Below are 18,635 nucleotides of genomic sequence, written 5' to 3' on the forward strand. Positions count from 1 at the left end.
TGAAAATACTAGGGAGGATAAGGCGGTGTGGAAAGGAACTGGCCACCTATCACATTATGAATAACTTACCTACCTATCTGCTAAAATGGATGATTAATTCAAGCAATATTTGACAAAGGACAACTTAAACTGGAATTATGTGTGGCGCAACAAACTCAGGTAAGGACATTATGCATTTATTTAACATATGATGAAGTGTATGTTCGGATGTGATGTATACAGTATATATTAACCATCGGCATATGATTATGATCAGGTGATATTATGTTGAGTCCTATGGGGATAATTCTATTGAATTATACTTTTTAACTTTCTCATACATACTATACATAAAATGGCATATCCAACAACTAAAATGTTATTAGTTTTATTATATCTTTATTAAGAATGAAAAAGGCAAAAAATAAATTAGACAGAAACACTATAACAAAATATACATATTATATTTGATGCATAGCAGTAAAATTGTATACCTTTAACAGCAACTTTTTAAAAGAGTCTATAAATACATTCTTTATAATTTTTATAAGCTTAAATAGTGACATAGGGATAGCCAAATAATATTTTTTTCCAGATACTGTATATAAAAAGTATATAAACCCCATATACCAAGAATAAATAAATGTAACTTTATATCTTAATATACTATATAATATAAAACTAAATAATGTGTACAGTAAGAGTGATAACAAAATATAACAACTTAATAAAATTATACCCAATAGTTTTTTAATGTGGCAGCTACATAAGTGTATTCCAGTACAATGTGTTTAATATATTGCACAGACACATACTTACAGAAAAACACATTCTTGAGATTTAAGTATCTAACTAGTTTGATAAAAAAAAGTGGTGAGATCAGTGTGTCCATCACATCACATGTTTTTGTCACATAAAGTTTGATAGTATATACAGACAGAGCTTAAGGATTATTTGTACTTAGTAGTATTATTTACAATCTTCTTCCATTTAGGAGCAAACTTCATACTGTAGTTGAATGCTACTGCTCCACTGGCTATAGCCATTGAAAATGACAACAAGAATAACAAGGATTGTAATTCTTTTTTTTTTTGCATACAGTGTGTGGTGCATATAAAGTTAAATAATAGTTTTTAAAATATCATATGCGTAAGTAACATTTAGAATCCAGTTTTTAGCCCTGTATCAGAAGCGCATAAACACTGCTAAAATTTACGCACAAAATATGTACTGTACTAAATTTGAACAGAATACAGTGCTGTACAATACAATTAAATAATAGAAAAAAACTGTAAAAAATATAAATAATATATATTTATATAATAATAACATTTTTTTTTTCTTCTTCCTAAAAAATATTTACAAAAATTTTATATTTATTTGCACTTATGCTAAAAAGCCTCATTGCGCTGAACATAGAAAGTCAAAACAAACAAAAAAATCAAAATGAAAAGTAGGTTGCCCCTGTTGAAAGTATACCCTGTAAAGTTTTGTATTAAACAAAGCAAAATCTACCCAGTTGGACCAGAGGTTCCATTTGTGTCGTTTTCCTTCATTGTGCCTTGAGCAGGGTTTCCCTTGTAATCAGCTACTACTGCTTTAGTGGTATCTTTTGCTGTACGTTTGGCTATTGCTTTGATTCCAAGATTATCGAGTCTGTAGGCTGCAACTCCAAGATTACCGACTGTGCCGAGAGCATCATCTGTAAGGCGTGCAGCAGCATCACCATATCTACACGCACAAAAAATCAGAAAAAATGAATTTTGATGAATCTTTCATTGTTGATATTAGCAAAGCTGACTAGATTTTAAGGACATTACTGCTATAAATACACTGTATATCCTAAAATGAGCGTTCATGGTAAAGACTGTACACAGTATGTTGAACATGTCATGGCTGATTTCTTCTTTGCCAAAAGACAGATAATTTTATTTTTGTCAGCATTCTAAAAGCAGCTTCATTTTTAACCTGGTCCAGGAATAGTGGTTTCCCAAAAGTTTGGATTTTTTTTTTTTCAGTTTTGCATAGCAGTAGCTTGTTGCCTATATAATATTGTGTATCCCAATTGAGATTTAGCTACTCTTCACTACAGAATTATTGATTAGTTCAGTAATTTGCCTATTTTTTTAAAGTTTACATATACTTACTTATGATTTACAACATCTACAGTAGCTAATTGTATACTTTTTGCCAGTGCAAATGCAGCTGTCTCTAAGGTATGATAAACTTGTACAAAACCTGAAATCATGAATACAATTTGGGTTCAGTAACACAATTATTGCTACTTGTAAAATAATTTGGACTTGTTATGTTTCATATACAGTACAAGCATTACAGTATAGGTTCCCCTGAATCAAGGTTACTGAGAGTATCAACACATTTAATAAAGTGTCCCAAAAATAGAGGGACTATTTACTTTACTATTTACTCTTTACTGTACTAGATGCTCCAAAACAGAATTACATGTAAAGTAATTGACCACTGTAATGTAAACTATACACAATAAATTTCTGGTAAACACAGTATTGGTACAGTAGGAATGGATCTAGTATATTTTCTGGCAGTTTGGGTCTAAGCTTTCTTTTCTCTTAGTATCACCTTTGAATCATGGATAAAATTTCACACTAGGTCTACACATTACTTGGGAGTACTATGTAAAATCTACCTTCTAAGCCACTTGATGCTACGTGTACAACTCCATCCAGGGTCTTGCTTCGCTTACCATCCTTACTATCATCACCAGATTTCAAGTACTTCTCACCTTGCTCCCGGATGTGTGGAGCAACTTCCTCTGCTAGCCTTTTGGTGATGAAGCACAGTCCATCGATTAAAACACCACTTACCTAGAAAAAACATTATAAAACCTTACTACCTGCAGTGGTACAAAGCAGGGGGAAAGGCCCACTCCTTAGGGCCCTCCAACCCTAGTAATTTCATTAAGCTGCTCATACTTTGGGCCCCTTAAGCGCTGTGGCCCCTGGGTTAAGCCAGTGAGCACTCATAGCCGTTGATTGTACTCTATGTCATAAACATTTTTAAAACCCTTAGATTTTTGCAATTTATATTTATAATGCTTACTTTGACAGCCACAGCTGCTGCTGCTCGTGCTTGCTGCATCCCTGTCTGGTACTTTTCTTTGATTTCAGCAGGTTCCTCTGCTGGTTTTAATCTCGACTTCACCTTCTTACTTCCTTTGTCTATGTACTTAACTGTCATCTCTGCTCCTTTACCCAAACCCCAGCTTACCCATGTGGCACCTGAAATATTATAAAATAAATACAAATAAATAAAATGATATACTTTTACTGAAACTGAATAAGAAAAACTTGAAACTTATTGTGTGGGGGTATAAATTACATAGGCTAGTATAAGATAAGTATAAATTAATTCATCCTTATCTTGTACAGAATCCTGAATAACAAAATAATAATGCATTTCTAAAGATACCAAACTTAGTTCCCACTAGGACGTATAGTAACACATGGACTCAAGTGCAATGCAATTAATTTGACTAATCAGGACATGGTGGATTGTCCGTACAATCACTTGAAATAGATTTGCATTGTGGCCAAGTGAGAACCAAGCTTAGAATTAAGACAACAATTTGTTTTGAGTTGAGTTTGTTTCTCTTATAAGCTGACTTAAACACAATATTTTTCTGTAGTTTACACTAATTGTACATTAAGCTCTGCCTACACTATCAAACTTTACAAAAAAAATGTGATGTGCCCATATATAGTCATGATGATGTCATATCACTACCATATTTGGACATATCACTACCACATTTGTTTGGTCAAACTAGTTTGATAGTGTAGAAAGATGATTAGGAAAAAAAAATATTAATGTTCTTACCCACAGCTAATCCCTTTGATATTGAACTACTCCAGCTTGGTGGCCTATGCACATCTTCCTCACCCTCCGCACTAGATGCTTGCGTGCTAGGTTCTTGTCCATTAGAGCCTTGTGTATTTGGGTCTCTTATAGAGTATTTTGGAAGTGGTGGTCTTGGGGGTGCTTGTTTAGGTACATTAACAGTACCATTAGCATTCTGCTCAGCAACTGTTGCAAACCTTTTAAGTGTGTCCTCAAACAGAACCTTAGATGCTCTGAAAAATATACATTAAAGTATTCAAATCATAATATGTAATTAATATATAGGTCATCAATGAAAGTACTGATTGTATTTTACAGTATATAGTTACTGTAAACCAGTACTGGTAGGTCACTAAATATTGTGTTGGTATAGCAGCTTCATGCATCTGTAAAAAATATTATGTACAATAATAACACAATTCAAAGTTCCTGCTGTTTAAATACCATTATCATCAATTATTGTACCGGGAGACTAAAATGTTATGAGTGTCTATATTATTTTTTAAAAAGTACCATCATAATATTTAAAAAAAATTGTATACCTATTAACAGCATCATTGAACATAACCCCTACACTTGAACCTTCCTCCGGTGTCATCATGTCTAAGAAAATAAAGGCTCCATCATGACTCTTCAACACTGGGGACTGTCCCTTGATCAACGGATACAACCAATCACAAACTTGTAAGAAAGCTGGAGGTTTGTCAGGATTTTGTACTTTTACCTCATCAGTAAACTCGTAAATTCTGAGAGAGCTAGGCATGCTTGGCGTACTCACATGGCCTTTGTTATTTATGAAGTAGATCTGTGCACCATCTGATATGCTAAATACCTCGTTAGCATTTGCTTCGCTTTCTAAATATGATGGTGGCTCTCCCATTTCCATTAACTCTTCTTCCATTTCAACATTACTATTCAAATTCTCCAATTCTTCTTCTGACAGACTATTTGTGACCCCATTATGATTTACTTTTTGTAACCGTTCTAAATCTTCTAGCCGCGTTTTCATTTGAAGAAGTGTCTTCTTCATTTGCTTCTGCATTTCACGTGCTTCATCCCATTCCTTTCCGCGACAGTCTGTCCCATTATTCTTAATTTCTAAGCCTTTCTTAAGACTTGTTAAAGCTTTACTGTAAAATCTTGCTGCTTCAGTTGTTTTGCCTTGCTCATCAAGAGCCAATGCTTTTTGGATATCAGAATAGGCTGCTTTTTTGTATGTTTTAATCTTTAAAATTCTTCCATCTTTGGTTTGTGTAGAATCTTTTGGTATAGCTCCATGTGAACACTGTGCCATATTTATTCTGGAAATAAATACATAGATTTCAGTCACTAATATTAATAATACACTGAGGTAACCTCTTCTACTACAGCAACTGGTAAAAGCACAGTCCTTAAAACTGCCATGATCTAGGCCAGGGCTATAAATTAATAATATACTTTACATAAGTATCTATTATACATCTTTTCACAATACAGAGAAGGCATGTTTGATAGATGAAACGCGATGCTGTGTAGCGAAGCGTAACCAACAGAAATAACAGATACAACTTCAAGTACTATGTCTTAATATTTAATCATATTATATAACACACCTAGATTATTGTCATTTTTTTGGTCACATCGTGACATGTATAGGCCTACTGTACAATGAAACAATTGTGCAATAGTGTTTTCCAGCTTCAATTTGTTGTACGAAAAACAATTTTGTACGTACAACTACATATCTCTTAACTTTTTTTGCTTGGCTTTTGTTTTGGCAAAAACGGCTTAGGCTATATAGGGCTAGCAGGGCCTAAGTAAATGATAATTAAATTAGAAATTCCACCCAAATGGAACTATTATTTTTAAGTTAGAGTTTCATGTTAGACCAAAAAAGCACAAGTGACTAGGCCTTAATTATTAAAACAACGTGGAATCGGGTATAGGCCTATAGTGTTAACAGTGTAACGTAAAACGGGTCGAAGCGACTCTATTGTTGTGGACAAGTAAAGTAAGCACAGTATTTCTCTGGGCTAGGCTAGAAAGAACAGGGTATGCCTAGGAAGGACAGGTACATAGGCCTAGAGGTATTAATATTATTGGGCCTCTAGGCTAGATTACCACGCTAGCATAAATAATTAGCTGCCTACGAAACGCCAAAAATACAATACATTTTATAGAACTCACAATTGAATAATATGAAAAAAAACTCACTTAGGCCTCCTACCTACACTCTACACATCAGACATAAAAAAAATCAACAAATGACTCATACTCACACGCGCGCACCGTACCACCACCAGAGCCAGTGTAGTACAAATTAAAGTACTGTATTCACTTGTCGCCCAATAAGGGCTAGTATTATGATATAATTATAAAATATTATCAAGTACATGCTAAACATTATATTTATGGTTATTGTGATATTTAATTCTAGGTTTTATACATTTTTAATGTGAAAAACTGTAAATACTGATTGTTGGTTTCTCCCGAAACTAAGAATAGGCCTATATGAGACTGAAAATGATGTTTTTGTGGCACAGCGTTGCCAGCGATAAAATTTAAATTATGCCGTATCCTGTCTCAAATAATGCCAGATTGGGAAAAATAATGCCAGATCCCCAAAATGTGGCCCTAAACAGCGCCACCAACGGTTGTATGTTTAATAAACGTTTGTAAAACCCCAACTGACACAATATAGGGCCTAAATTGTATCCCTATGTCGTTCAAAAATTGTATTTTTAGTTTTGTGAGTAATAACTAATAATTCTAAAAATATCTGGGGTGCAAAAATGGTAATTGCAAATGACACAAACACCAACCCACGAACCCTTCTCCCCCCCACCCCCCCAAAAAAAACCTGTTACAGCCAATGGAAATTTAGAATTTTTGAGCTGAAATATGAGAGCTGCTCGATCTTTGCACTTAATTTCAAATATGAAAGGATCTTAGCCCACCATAATTAGAAAATGGCAATTATAATTTAAAATAGGAAATAAAAATATATATTATGTGTCTCAATGACTTCAGCCCCACCATGGTTGGGGCTGAGGTAAAAAAAAAAGAAAAATAGAGCTGCTCGATGGGCGGAAATGGCACTTAATTTTAAATAAAAATTACCTCGCCCACATGGTCACTACTGGGGATGAGAGGTGAAGAACATTTGGAAAAATAGAGTTGCTACGACGATGCAAATGAACATAATATGAATATTTGAAATATGGAAAACAAATTCTGCTAGAAGAAATTCTTTTTAAAATTAGAGCTTCTAATTAGTTACTGGAAATTGCCATTTCAAGGGTTGGGGTAGGGGTGCGGCCACTTATAATTATGAACTGAAACAACAAAACCCCTTTCATAATGTTTTCGTTCAATTGTCTCTATATCTGGGGATCCAATAACCTGCATGGTCTCTGAAATCAACATAATTGGCCAATAGCTAGCCTCTTCGGATTTGTTGTGCTGCCTATATCGCACACACGGTAGTTTTCGAGCAGCCTTCCTATCCGAAGAGTCTATTTAAGTCCGAAACAAAAGGATGGAAGAACTATTGTACGGAAAACCCGAACAGATCTGTTTTGTACGATATGATATTGTGTAAGGTGATATGTATTAAATTGCAAGATTAAACAAAATATTTTATTTTTGTTCTGTGGTATATTATTTTTTTGGTTGTTCAAAAAACACAAAATTATGCCAGATTATGCTAAAAACGGCTAAATAATGCCGCGGCATTATGCCAGATGCCGTGGGCCTCTAAATAATGCCAAAAAGCATAATAATGCCAGAAATGGCAACTATGTTGTGGCAGGCGTTGTGTGACGAATCAAGTTTAACATTAACAATGCTTTGCAGAAACTAGTTTCTGCACTGAATAATACTGTGTATGTGTACATTACCGTTTTAATTCCAATTAATTGTAGTATTGTTTAAATTCCGATTGTACTAATATTTAAGGTGTATAACCAGTAGGCATAGCATAGTATTTAAGATGTTTTAGAACCGACTGTAGGCCTAATATTCGTAGTATTAATATTTAAATCCCGGTAGTAGGCCTAATATAGTTTAATATAATTATATAATAATCCAAATTGTACAGTAATATAGTATACTACCCGAAGGTAAAAGATCTGATAATGCCAATTGTACATTTAGGTTATTGTTAGTATCAGTATGACCGCTTTCTCTTCAATTTTGATTATAACCTGTGGCGAATGTGTTTGGTGTCTGTTAGAAAATTAACAATGCCAAATGGCTAGAGTTATGCACCAAGAAACGCCGCGAAAGCGGCATTGATTGGTGACCTATATAGGAGACATTCCCATGACACCATTCAAAATAAGTTTAGGATGTCATAATTTAAAATACTAGATGGTACGCGAACCGGATGTGGTTCTCGAATACATATAGTTTCAGCGTTAAATAACTGGTGATTTCAAATACGTACCGCTGGACAATAATACATGTCGTTTACAGGAACGAATAAATAGACACGGTGATTTATGTACTCAACCCAAATTAGCACACTGGGAATTACTTACGAAAGAAACTTGTTTGAGACAAAGTTTAACAAACTTAATTTGTGTTTTGTATGTAACAGGGCTGAGGGGGATGGGGAAGAGAATAGGTGCAATTTTTAAATATATTCTTTATCCATTCAGTAACGAAATATTAATTGTTTTCATGTTTTAATAATATACCACTTATAAACACAGAAAAAATTGCGATTTAATACTTTGTTGAAACTGTCACCGTCATAGTCGATTGAACCAGTAGCCTCAGTATGTAACGTTACACCAATTTGTGGAAAACACCTAGAATTCGGTGCAAAAACCAACCTTCTCCGAATATCTGAAATATGAACCTAAAGCAGAGACATACATGTTTGGTATTGAGAGAGAATTGTACAAGAAGTGGTAGGTCTTAACACTTGATCGAATACCAAACTTTAAAAATTTTACTTTTATGACTTTTTATTAAATTGAGATGGCGATGATTACTGCCCCTCCGCTGAAAAGTCTGCCGGCATCCATCTTGGACGGCTCCGTATATCTCTTTTCTTTTACTATGTATCTTTGTTCTTTTTTTGTAAATGTTGTTGCTTAACCATATACAGTACCATGATGTTAAGGTGAATGTTAATACATTTTGAATTTACCAGTTTCTTCCAATCGGATCGTTCATTGGCTATACTAGTTGTTTGATATCTTACTTGGTTTTCAATTGTCCGGGATACGTGATATTTGTGATCAGCTTATAAAGGTAGAGTAGGTATAAATTTGAGTGAAATTGTTGGATATCACTAATACTTAAGACTACCTTTATCTCAAAGATTTTGTCATCTTTATCGCTTCAATATTACATTGCAGGTATCACCGAGCGTAACATGATAAATGCGTCTTAAGAATTAGGTGTGCCGCTGATACGAAAGTGTTACGCTCTGTCTACACTATCAAACTAGTTTGACAAAAAAATGGTGATGTGCCCAAATATGGTAGTGATATGACATCATCATTTCCATATATGGGCACATCACATTTTTGTTGTCACATAATTAAGTTTTATAGTGTAGACAGAGCTTTATAGTTTATAGGCATTTGTTTAACCAGAAAAGAGTGAATTCACTGTTAGTTTTAAAATATTTGCAAAATAACCTTAGAGTAAAAAAAAAATGTTCAAAGAATAGATATTTCTTTCACGCATATATAACGTAGCCTGTCTGGATTGAGGGTCCGATAAAGTTAACAAAAGTCCGTCGGACTTTGTGTTTGCAGCATGACCTTTATTCTGTCCATGGAGAAATTTCTCCATGTTCTGTCCTTTGTGTGTCAGCAGTCAAGTAAGGAAAGCCTTCCATGGTGGTAAGATTTTTTTTCTTCTACTTTTTAGGACTAATAACTAGACTCGTTTTAGATACGATCATTTTGTTTTCATTTAAACAAAATGGTAAAAATGAATTGTGATGAATTTAAAATTTAACATTAGACATATAAATATATAAAGCATCGTAACCAGTGATTGTAAATTGATAAATTTTAAACTGAACAGATACAAAATGATTGGAACGTTTTAGAGTGGTCTTGCAGTTTGAATGAGCTTAAAGAATTATTTCTAACTGTAAAACATACTTTCTGGCTGTTTTACTTTATCGTTTTGATTTAGCTTTTCGTTTTTTTTTTTTATCTCCACTGAAATTCAGCCACTGACCCACAGTATTGTCATTTAGTCAGTGCTTATTTGCGTTGTATCTCTATTGAGATTCAGCCACTGATACCCACAGCATTGTCATTTTTTCAGTGATTTTTTTTTTTGTATATCTCCATTGAGATCCAGCCACTGATACCTACAGCATTGTCATTTTTTTAGTGATTATTTTTTTTGTATCTCCATTGAGATCCAACCACTGATACACAGCTTTTTTTCAGTGCTTATTTTTTTTTGTACCTATCTCCATTGAGATCCAGCCACTGATACCCACAGCATTGTCATTTTTTCAGTGATCATTTTTTGTGTATATCCATTGAGATCCAGCCACTGATACCCACAGCATTGTCATTTTTTCAGTGATCATTTTTTTTTGTATATCTCCATTGAGATCCAGCCACTGATACCCACAGCATTGTCATTTTTTCAGTGATCATTTTTTTTGTATATCTCCATTGAGATCCAGCCACTGATACCCACAGCATTGTCATTTTTTCAGTGATCATTTTTTTTGTATCTCCATTGAGATCCAGCCACTGATACCCACAGCATTTTTTCAGTGTTTATTTTTTTTTTATTTATGTCCATTGCGATCCAGCCACTGATACCCACAGCATTTATTCAGTGCCATTGTCATTTTTTCAGTAATTTGCCTTTGGATTGATACATACATACATAACATTTTATAAAATGGTTAACATTATATTTAATAATTTTTTGTAGACCTTATGCTTTATCATTTATTTAGAACAGGGTGCAATTTTATGCATCACCCACATCTTGCTAAACCGGGTCACCAACATTGCTGTAAATTTATTCAGGTGCGGGCAAAAACATTTTTATTGATCATACATTTTTGGGATTTTATTTGTGTTACACGAGCTTGTTCAAAATAAGCACTTTCTTATAGTTCAAATTACACAGTAAAATCTCTATTCTTTTGTAAACAAATTTTGAAACAGAGAGGCATTTTTAAAAAACTATAAAAAAATAAACGGTCGATAAAAATTGTTATCAGATGACTAAATATAGGTAATATAAATTGAATTTTACGTTTCTGGTATTTTTATTCAACTTCGAGTTTTTATTTTCATGCTGTAGCAAAAATTATCAATCGTAGGATATCCATCATCTGTTTTAACCTTCTTATCTAGGGAGTCACCAAACACGTTATTACACTAGGTTAAACCACCTTTTTTACTCGGGATTTTTAAAGTACTACTCCTCCCTTATTAGTTGTAGTATTGAGCTGGGATTTGGCATGAATATACATGTCCTCAAATCTATAGAGCCGGATTTTTAAATTTCAAACCGGATGCAGCCATATGACGTCTCGAAGATGGTACCATATAGCCGTATTTGGTAGGTTATTGATGTGTATGTGACGTCACATCCCGTCTTATGACGCCATTACAGCTTCATTTGCTGTACCCCGAGTATCGCACATTCGTGCTTTTTACTTGGGGTACCCGAGTCTAGGACTTACTCATTTTCTCCTCCTCTTCTTCCTCCATCTGGACACTATTGAGTAAAAAGTGCGATTTTTAAAGTACTACTCCTCCCTTATTCGGTGTAGTATTGAGCTGGGATTTGGCATGAATACTACAGGCACATGTCCTCAAAGCTATAGAGCCAGATTTTAGTATTTTCAAACCGGATGCAGCAATATGACTTCTCGAAGATGGTACCATATAGCCGTATTTGGTAGGTTATTGATGTGTATGTGAAGTCACATCCCGTCTTATGACGTCATTACAGCTTCATTTGCAGTACCCCGAGTATCGCACATTCGTGCTTTTTTGTTTGTTAATTAATTTGTTTAATTAAGAACCCACAATGTGTGACACACACCACAGCATCATGTAGTTATATGCGGAATCTTGGCGTAGTGGTTATCACGTTGGCTTAACAAGCAGAAGGTACCTGGTTCAAGCCCGGGAGAAACTTTTTTTTTTTAAACTTTATGGTGAAAAGTACTGTATACGAAATATGATAATTATACACAGTATATCTTATTTTTATTATTTTTTTAAATACTTATTTTGTGTAATCGGTAATTATCACTTTTACACATGTTTATTTTGCTTTGTGCTTATTACCATATTTATTTGTAATTCAAATGGATTAAAAAACTTTGTGTAACCCACATTTTTAGTGTAAGAGGTTTCGCAGTGTAGTGGTTGTCAAGTCTGCTTAACACGCAGAAGGTCCCGGTTCGAGCCCTGGCGAAACCTATTTTTCTTTAACTTTATGGTGAAATATACTGTATACGTAATATGATATAGAGTATATCTCGTTTTATTACCCGGGGTACCTGAGTCTAGGACTCTCATCTTTTCCTCTTCTTCTTCCATCCGGACACTATTGAGCAAAAAGTGCGATTTATAAAGTACTACTCCTCCATTATTCGTTGTAGTATTGAGCTCGGATTTAGCATGAATATACTACAGGGACATGTCCTCAAGCTATAGAGCCGGATTTTTTAATTTCAAACCAGATGCAGCCATATCACGTCTCAAAGATGGTACCGTATAGCCGTATTTGGTTGCGCGGTTATTGATGTGTATGTGACGTTACATCCGGACTTATGACGTCATTACAGCTTCTTTCGCTGTACCCCGAGTATTGCACATTCGTGCTTGTTCATATTGATTTCTGTTACAAATATTTGATTTATTTATTAAATTTAAAATTCATGCCTGTACCTGAGCTTTAACGTTATAATAATATATTATATAATAATATAATAATATAACAATTTATATAGCGCACATATATATCCACTAAAAGTGTTCAAGGCTAATCACAACACTGTTTGTTTATACTTCATTAATACCATATGCCTCAGCAAGAAGGTTTGATTTTAATGATTTTTTAAAAGAACTAATTGTATGGCAATGCCTAATCCATTCAGGAATGTCATTCCACATACGCGGAGCACGATCTCCAAACGACGAGTTGTGAGATTTCGGTTGAAATAAAAGCAACTTATTATTGGTCGTAAATTACATTTAGGAGAGTATGAGCCCAGCATATCAGTCACATATTCTGGAGCAATTCCATTAATAACTTTGAAAACAATTAACATTATTTTAAAAACAATTCTATGTTTAATAGGCAGCCAAGTAACTCTTTTAAGGTGCCTGTAATATGCGAAAATCTGGGCAAGTTAGTTACAACTCGTGCAGCCGCATTTTGTATTAGCTGAAGCCTATATAGTTGTTTATGTGGGAGACTTAATAACAAGGAGTTACACATATCGAGACGCGAACTAACACATGCATGTACAAGTTGCTCAGCAGCTGCACGATTTAAGTATTTTCTGATGCCTCGAATATTTCTTAAATGATATGACAATGCAGACGTAATTTTAGAAATATGAGCCGTCATTGTCATATTAGCATCCAGAATTACACCAAGATTTCTAACTTGTGTAGTATTTTCAGTACAGAAGTTACCAATGGAAACCCTCCTAGATGGAATTTTCTCTAATTGTTGTTGCGAACCAAATAAAATGTACTCAGTCTTATCATAATTAAGTTTTAAAAAGTCTTTGGCCAACCAGACACGAATTTCAGAAATACATTTTTCAAGCAAATCAATTGATAATTCACTCTGTGTCATGGTAGGTTTAAACGATATATATATCTGAGTGTCATCAGCGTAAACATGATAGCTAAGGTTATATTTCTTAATGATATTACGAATAGGATATACATAAATTGTAAACAATTGTGGACCTAAAACAGATTCTTGCGGAACAGAGAAATTAGAAGTGGTAGGTTGAGTGAGAGATTGCCTCTCTAATACAAATGTGTTGAGGTCTGTCCGCCAATGATTGCCACCATCTTAGTGCACATCCCTTAACACCAATAGAAGCATGCAACCTCTCAATCAGAATACTATGATCTACCATATCAAACGCAGCACTCAAATCAAGTAAAATTAAAACAGTTACTTTTCCAACATCCATTGCATCCATCATAACGCGCAGCAGTGCAGTTTCAGTACTGTGATGTGCTTTATACGCTGATTGAAACGGATCAAGTAAAGAATTATCCTTTACGTGTGATAGTATACGTTTCGATACCACTTTTTCAATTACTTTGCCAAGAAAACACAGATTTGATACTGGTCTGTAATTGGATAGCTTTTCAGGATGAAGGCCCGATTTCTTTAATTGAGGACGTATGGGCGAGATTTTACAAATCAGGGAAAACCCCTGTTTCCAAAGACAGATTAACGACACGTGTAATTACTGGAACAAAAACAACAGCATTTCTCTTAATTAAAAGAGTAGGAACTGGATCAAGACTGCAAGATTTAGCAGGCGAGTTTTTTTGACAATTTCAGAATATCTTTTTCACTTGCAGGTTCAAATTTACAAAGGAAGGGACAATTATAATTTTCACAGCATACGTCGTTATTAAAGTACAAACTTCAAGCACTATCTTTAACAAGAAGTTTACGAATATTAACAACAATTTTATTTTTTTTAAATACGGAAACCTTCTGCAAGCAACGATTTAGAACGGTGTAAAAGATTGTTTACAACTTTAAACAGCCTTTTTCTGATATAATAGTGTCATGCTAAATTGTGGCCCATTATGCTACTTTGTACTTCCAACCGTTCATTTCATTATTTATTTGGTCTATTTAAGTATATTGTAATATAACGATATACTTTTATATTTAAGAAATTGACCTTTGTATCGGAATTCAAATAGGTTCACAAACTTGACCCAGAAAGTCCAGAGGAGAGTTTGTCCAGATGTTTTAATGACCATTTAGTTTATAATAGAGTCCCTAAAGAAAACACTTAGCTTAATTTTGTGACTTTCCCATCGTTAAACCAGGAGTGACTGACACTATTTAAGTACAGATTTGACAGTGTCATCCATCACAGAAATACCTTATTATACCGTTAATCACTCCCACTTAAACACCCCTGGATCAACTTAGGACCAATCATTAGCTCCATAAATGATGTAATGACATTATGCAAATGAACTGAGCCAATATACTCCCAAGTTTCAGAAGAACATCTACACCTTACAGCCATTTCACGGAGCACACACCTCACAGCCACTTCTTCAGAAGCAGACCTACACACTTCACACCTCACTGACAGCATCATTGATCGTCCGTTCCTTATCTATACTTATAGTTGTATATTGTACTGAAATATTATACTGAATAAACAATATATGTGTTACGACAGTCAAGCGAGTCAGAGTCTTTCATTAGTACCTCAACAACGCAACATTATATTACAATATACAAAACAAAAAAAATGAAATTGGGGAGACCTTAATCACTGTAGCTGAGCCGGTTGACCCAACCCCAAAGTCAGTTTACACATAAAAGACGTAAAGACAAAATACAGTTACAGCGAATCAAAATGAATATGAACTTTTCTAATGAAGGCTGTCACCGTCACTGGTTTGCATACGATAAGCTAATTTTAAACGAGAATGATTAGTGAGTTTTCTGATCTTTGGTACTAGTGAGGTTCAAGAATGGTCCAAAATTGACAATTCCGACACTGAAGTGGTTCCCGGTATTGTATGATGATTTTGTATGCACGCCCGCGTAAATTGATGATGATCTTTGACCCATCAAATTCAATCGTTGAGTGAATAATGCTGTTATTTTTATTTAACTGATTAGTGGTGGAGAAATAAGTACTGTATAGATAAATACACTTACTGAATAGATCAACTTTCTAAAGATTTTAAATCGTTCCACTTTGTATAATATTAAGGCTGTGATGCATGACAATAATAGGCCTATAGTACAACAGATTATGAATAAAGTAGAATACATACAGAGTCAGTGAGGTGTAAAGTTTAAGATTCGATATAGACCTCAGACCTACAGTATATAGTATTATTCACGATTGACGGGCATATCGGTCCCTAAGCCAGAAAGTCTTATCAAGGTAAATATGTTTGATAGATCTCTTCATATAACTGGTTTCTCGATGTCTTATTCGGGGTCTCTGAGTGCTTCATTAGGCCTACCATTTTTTTTGTTCAGTGGGAATGTATTTAACCAGAATAGTACTTTGACGGCGATGGTGGTAGGTTATTGGCTTGTTGGTTCATAAAATACACATCTTATAGCCACAACCCTCAAGCACAAAATACAACTGTTGAGGATCTTCAAGGTTTGTTTTTTTTCCTGAACATTTCAACGTATGTTGTAATTATGTTTTTATCATGTTTACCACCAAAATTTAGAGTGAGAATCAATATCATAAGGAAAAATTGTTTCTATACTTTTTAAATGAGGTAGTAATTAGCATAATAAAGAACGAGGTATGTTTTTCTCATCGATAATTTTGGCTATTATAAGCACTTTCTTATCAGTGAGGGGGGATAGTTGAAATTACAAAGTAAAATCTATATTCTTTTGTACACAAATATTAAAACAGAGAGGCATTTTTAAAAAACTATGAAAAATAAACGGTGTTATAACAAATGTTATCAGATGACCAAATATAGGTAATATAACTTGAATTTTACGTTTCTGGTTTTTTTTATTCAACTTCAGAGTTTTATTTTCATGCTGTACCAAAAATTATCCACCGTATATCCATCATCTTTTTTAAACTACCTATCTACTGGAAAAAAGTCTTCCTGGTTTTTATAGAAGAAATTTGCCAAATTTTGTATTTGACCATTTTATAGGAAATCATGAAAACATTTCTTCTGGTTTCGATTCGTATAATAATATAAGTAGTTCTTTGATAGTAAACCAATAAAACTTACGTTGGCAAGACAGTTTCGTCTAGCTGTCAGCTTGACTTCTTCAGTTGCTATGATGCGTTATGGCGCCGATTGGTCTCCTTTCCAGCCACTAGATGATTTTGTTGTGTAGCCTAGGGGACCAGTCGTCGTCAGAAGCTGATCGTAAATGTGAGATAGTTGGTGCGCGCCTTCGTCTCTATTCATCTTTGTATTTTTATTTTGCTTTCTTATGCTGATGCTTTCTTTAATTTTACGTTTAAGCCAAACTTGTTCTTTGTGTAGTACCTCTATCTTATCCCAGTTAGGTATGTGGTTGTGTGTGGTCATATGGTCCGTGATTGCTGATTTATGTAAAATGGAGGACGAAACTTTCCGTGATGCACGCGTCTGCATGTTCTGTGTGTTTTCCTCAACATCTTTCTTGTGCTCTTTAATTCTGGTTTTGAGTGCCCTACCCGTTTCCCCAATGTACACCATCTCACAGCTGGTGCACCCCACTTTGTAGACGACACCACAGGAATCCTCTTTGCATGCTTTATCTTTCGGTCGGACGATTAAGTTTTTAATTTTGTTAGATGGTTTAAAGTATGTTCGTATGTTATATATATTTTTTTTTTAAATGTTCTCTTGATTTTCTCTGACAGGCCTTGAATATATGGGATGGATATCGACCCTCTTATATCTTCTGTTTCGGGTTGTTTGTCCGTTTTTTGTTTATCTAGGTTACGTTGTACCTTTCTAATCGTCCATGTAGGGTAGTTGCATTGTTTAAGTGAAGTATGTATCATCTCAGTTTCGTTCTGTTTGTCTGGATTATTTGTGATTATCGTGTTACATCTGTGTAGAAGTGTGCGGATAACGGATAACTTGTGTTGCAGAGGATGATGTGAGTTAAAGTCCAAGTATTGATTTGTGTGGGTGGCTTTCCTAACTGGGATAAGATAGAGGTACTACACAAAGAACAAGTTTGGCTTAAACGTAAAATTAAAGAAAGCATCAGCATAAGAAAGCAAAATAAAAATACAAAGATGAATAGAGACGAAGGCGCGCACCAACTATCTCACATTTACGATCAGCTTCTGACGACGACTGGTCCCCTAGGCTACACAACAAAATCATCTAGTGGCTGGAAAGGAGACCAATCGGCGCCATAACGCATCATAGCAACTGAAGAAGTCAAGCTGACAGCTAGACGAAACTGTCTTGCCAACGTAAGTTTTATTGGTTTACTATCAAAGAACTACTTATATTATTATAGAAAATCATGTTTTTTATCTTAATTTCTGTTACAAATATTTGATTTATGTACAGATATTAAATTTAAAATTCATGCCTGCACCTGAGTTTTAACGTTATAATAGTGTCGTGCTAATTTGTGGCCCATTTACTTTGTACTTCCCACCATTCTCACAGTCACAGGTTTGCATACGATAAGCTAATTATTAATCGTTTTTACTTTAAAGGAGAATTACAAAATGAAAGAAAATAACAAATTTGAAAGTGAACCAATGTTACACAAAAATGGTAAGATTTAGTATAGCATTATATCATTAATCAGTAGTACTGTAGCCGAAAATAAAATAATCATAGATTTAGAAAAATTATATTTTAAAATTTTCATTTGGGCTTGCTTAATAATAAGTAGAAATAAAAATAATTGTTAGTACAGATTTTAAATGATGAATTTAAACATTTTCAATTGTGTTTGCAGAAACTCATACTTTACTGCCGATTCGTTATATAATTGTGTTCATGTGCTTTATGGCCGTCACACTGAACTATGCTACGCGAATGACCTTAAGTGTTGCCATGTTCTGGCCATGGTACCAAAAGATAGCATGAATT

General features: G+C 34.3%; 1 protein-coding gene and 1 long non-coding RNA gene across 4 annotated transcripts; one reads left to right on the plus strand and one right to left on the minus strand.

Annotated features, from left to right (window-relative positions):
- LOC140049100 (uncharacterized) lies at window positions 1–18,633 on the plus strand. Of its 2 annotated transcripts, none has more exons than XR_011845181.1 (3): window positions 1–159; window positions 18,254–18,314; window positions 18,502–18,633. It is a non-coding gene; the product is annotated as an uncharacterized lncRNA (long non-coding RNA). The 2 variants fall into 2 exon arrangements; XR_011845182.1 differs by lacking the exon at window positions 1–159 and adding an exon at window positions 15,965–15,979.
- Window positions 365–6,102, minus strand: LOC140049095 (spartin-like). 2 transcript variants are annotated; one of them, XM_072093921.1, is made up of 7 exons: window positions 6,022–6,102; window positions 4,398–5,156; window positions 3,835–4,088; window positions 3,058–3,236; window positions 2,645–2,822; window positions 2,127–2,217; window positions 365–1,710 (listed from the first exon to the last, which is right to left on the minus strand). In XM_072093921.1, exons 2-7 carry the CDS (start codon window positions 5,147–5,149, stop codon window positions 1,491–1,493), a joined length of 1,674 nt encoding a protein of 557 aa, XP_071950022.1. In that variant the 5' UTR covers window positions 5,150–5,156; window positions 6,022–6,102; the 3' UTR covers window positions 365–1,490. The 2 variants fall into 2 exon arrangements, with proteins under 2 accessions (XP_071950022.1, XP_071950021.1); XM_072093920.1 differs by having other exon boundaries at window positions 6,049–6,094.
- Window positions 18,634–18,635: the final 2 nt, after the last annotated feature.

This window comes from Antedon mediterranea, chromosome 5, assembly GCF_964355755.1.
Source record: "Antedon mediterranea chromosome 5, ecAntMedi1.1, whole genome shotgun sequence".
Lineage (NCBI taxonomy): Eukaryota > Metazoa > Echinodermata > Crinoidea > Comatulida > Antedonidae > Antedon > Antedon mediterranea.

Excerpts from the sequence above, each read along its gene's own strand:
- LOC140049095 (XM_072093921.1), bottom strand. The coding sequence starts at position 5,149 with ATGGCACAGTGTTCACATGGAGCTATACCAAAAGATTCTACACAAACC. Across the intron at positions 2,218-2,644 it reads AGCATCAAGTGGCTTAGAAG|GTTTTGTACAAGTTTATCAT; the intron begins GTAGATTTTACA and ends TCATGATTTCAG. Across the intron at positions 1,711-2,126 it reads GTAGATGTTGTAAATCATAA|ATATGGTGATGCTGCTGCAC; the intron begins GTAAGTATATGT and ends TTGTGCGTGTAG.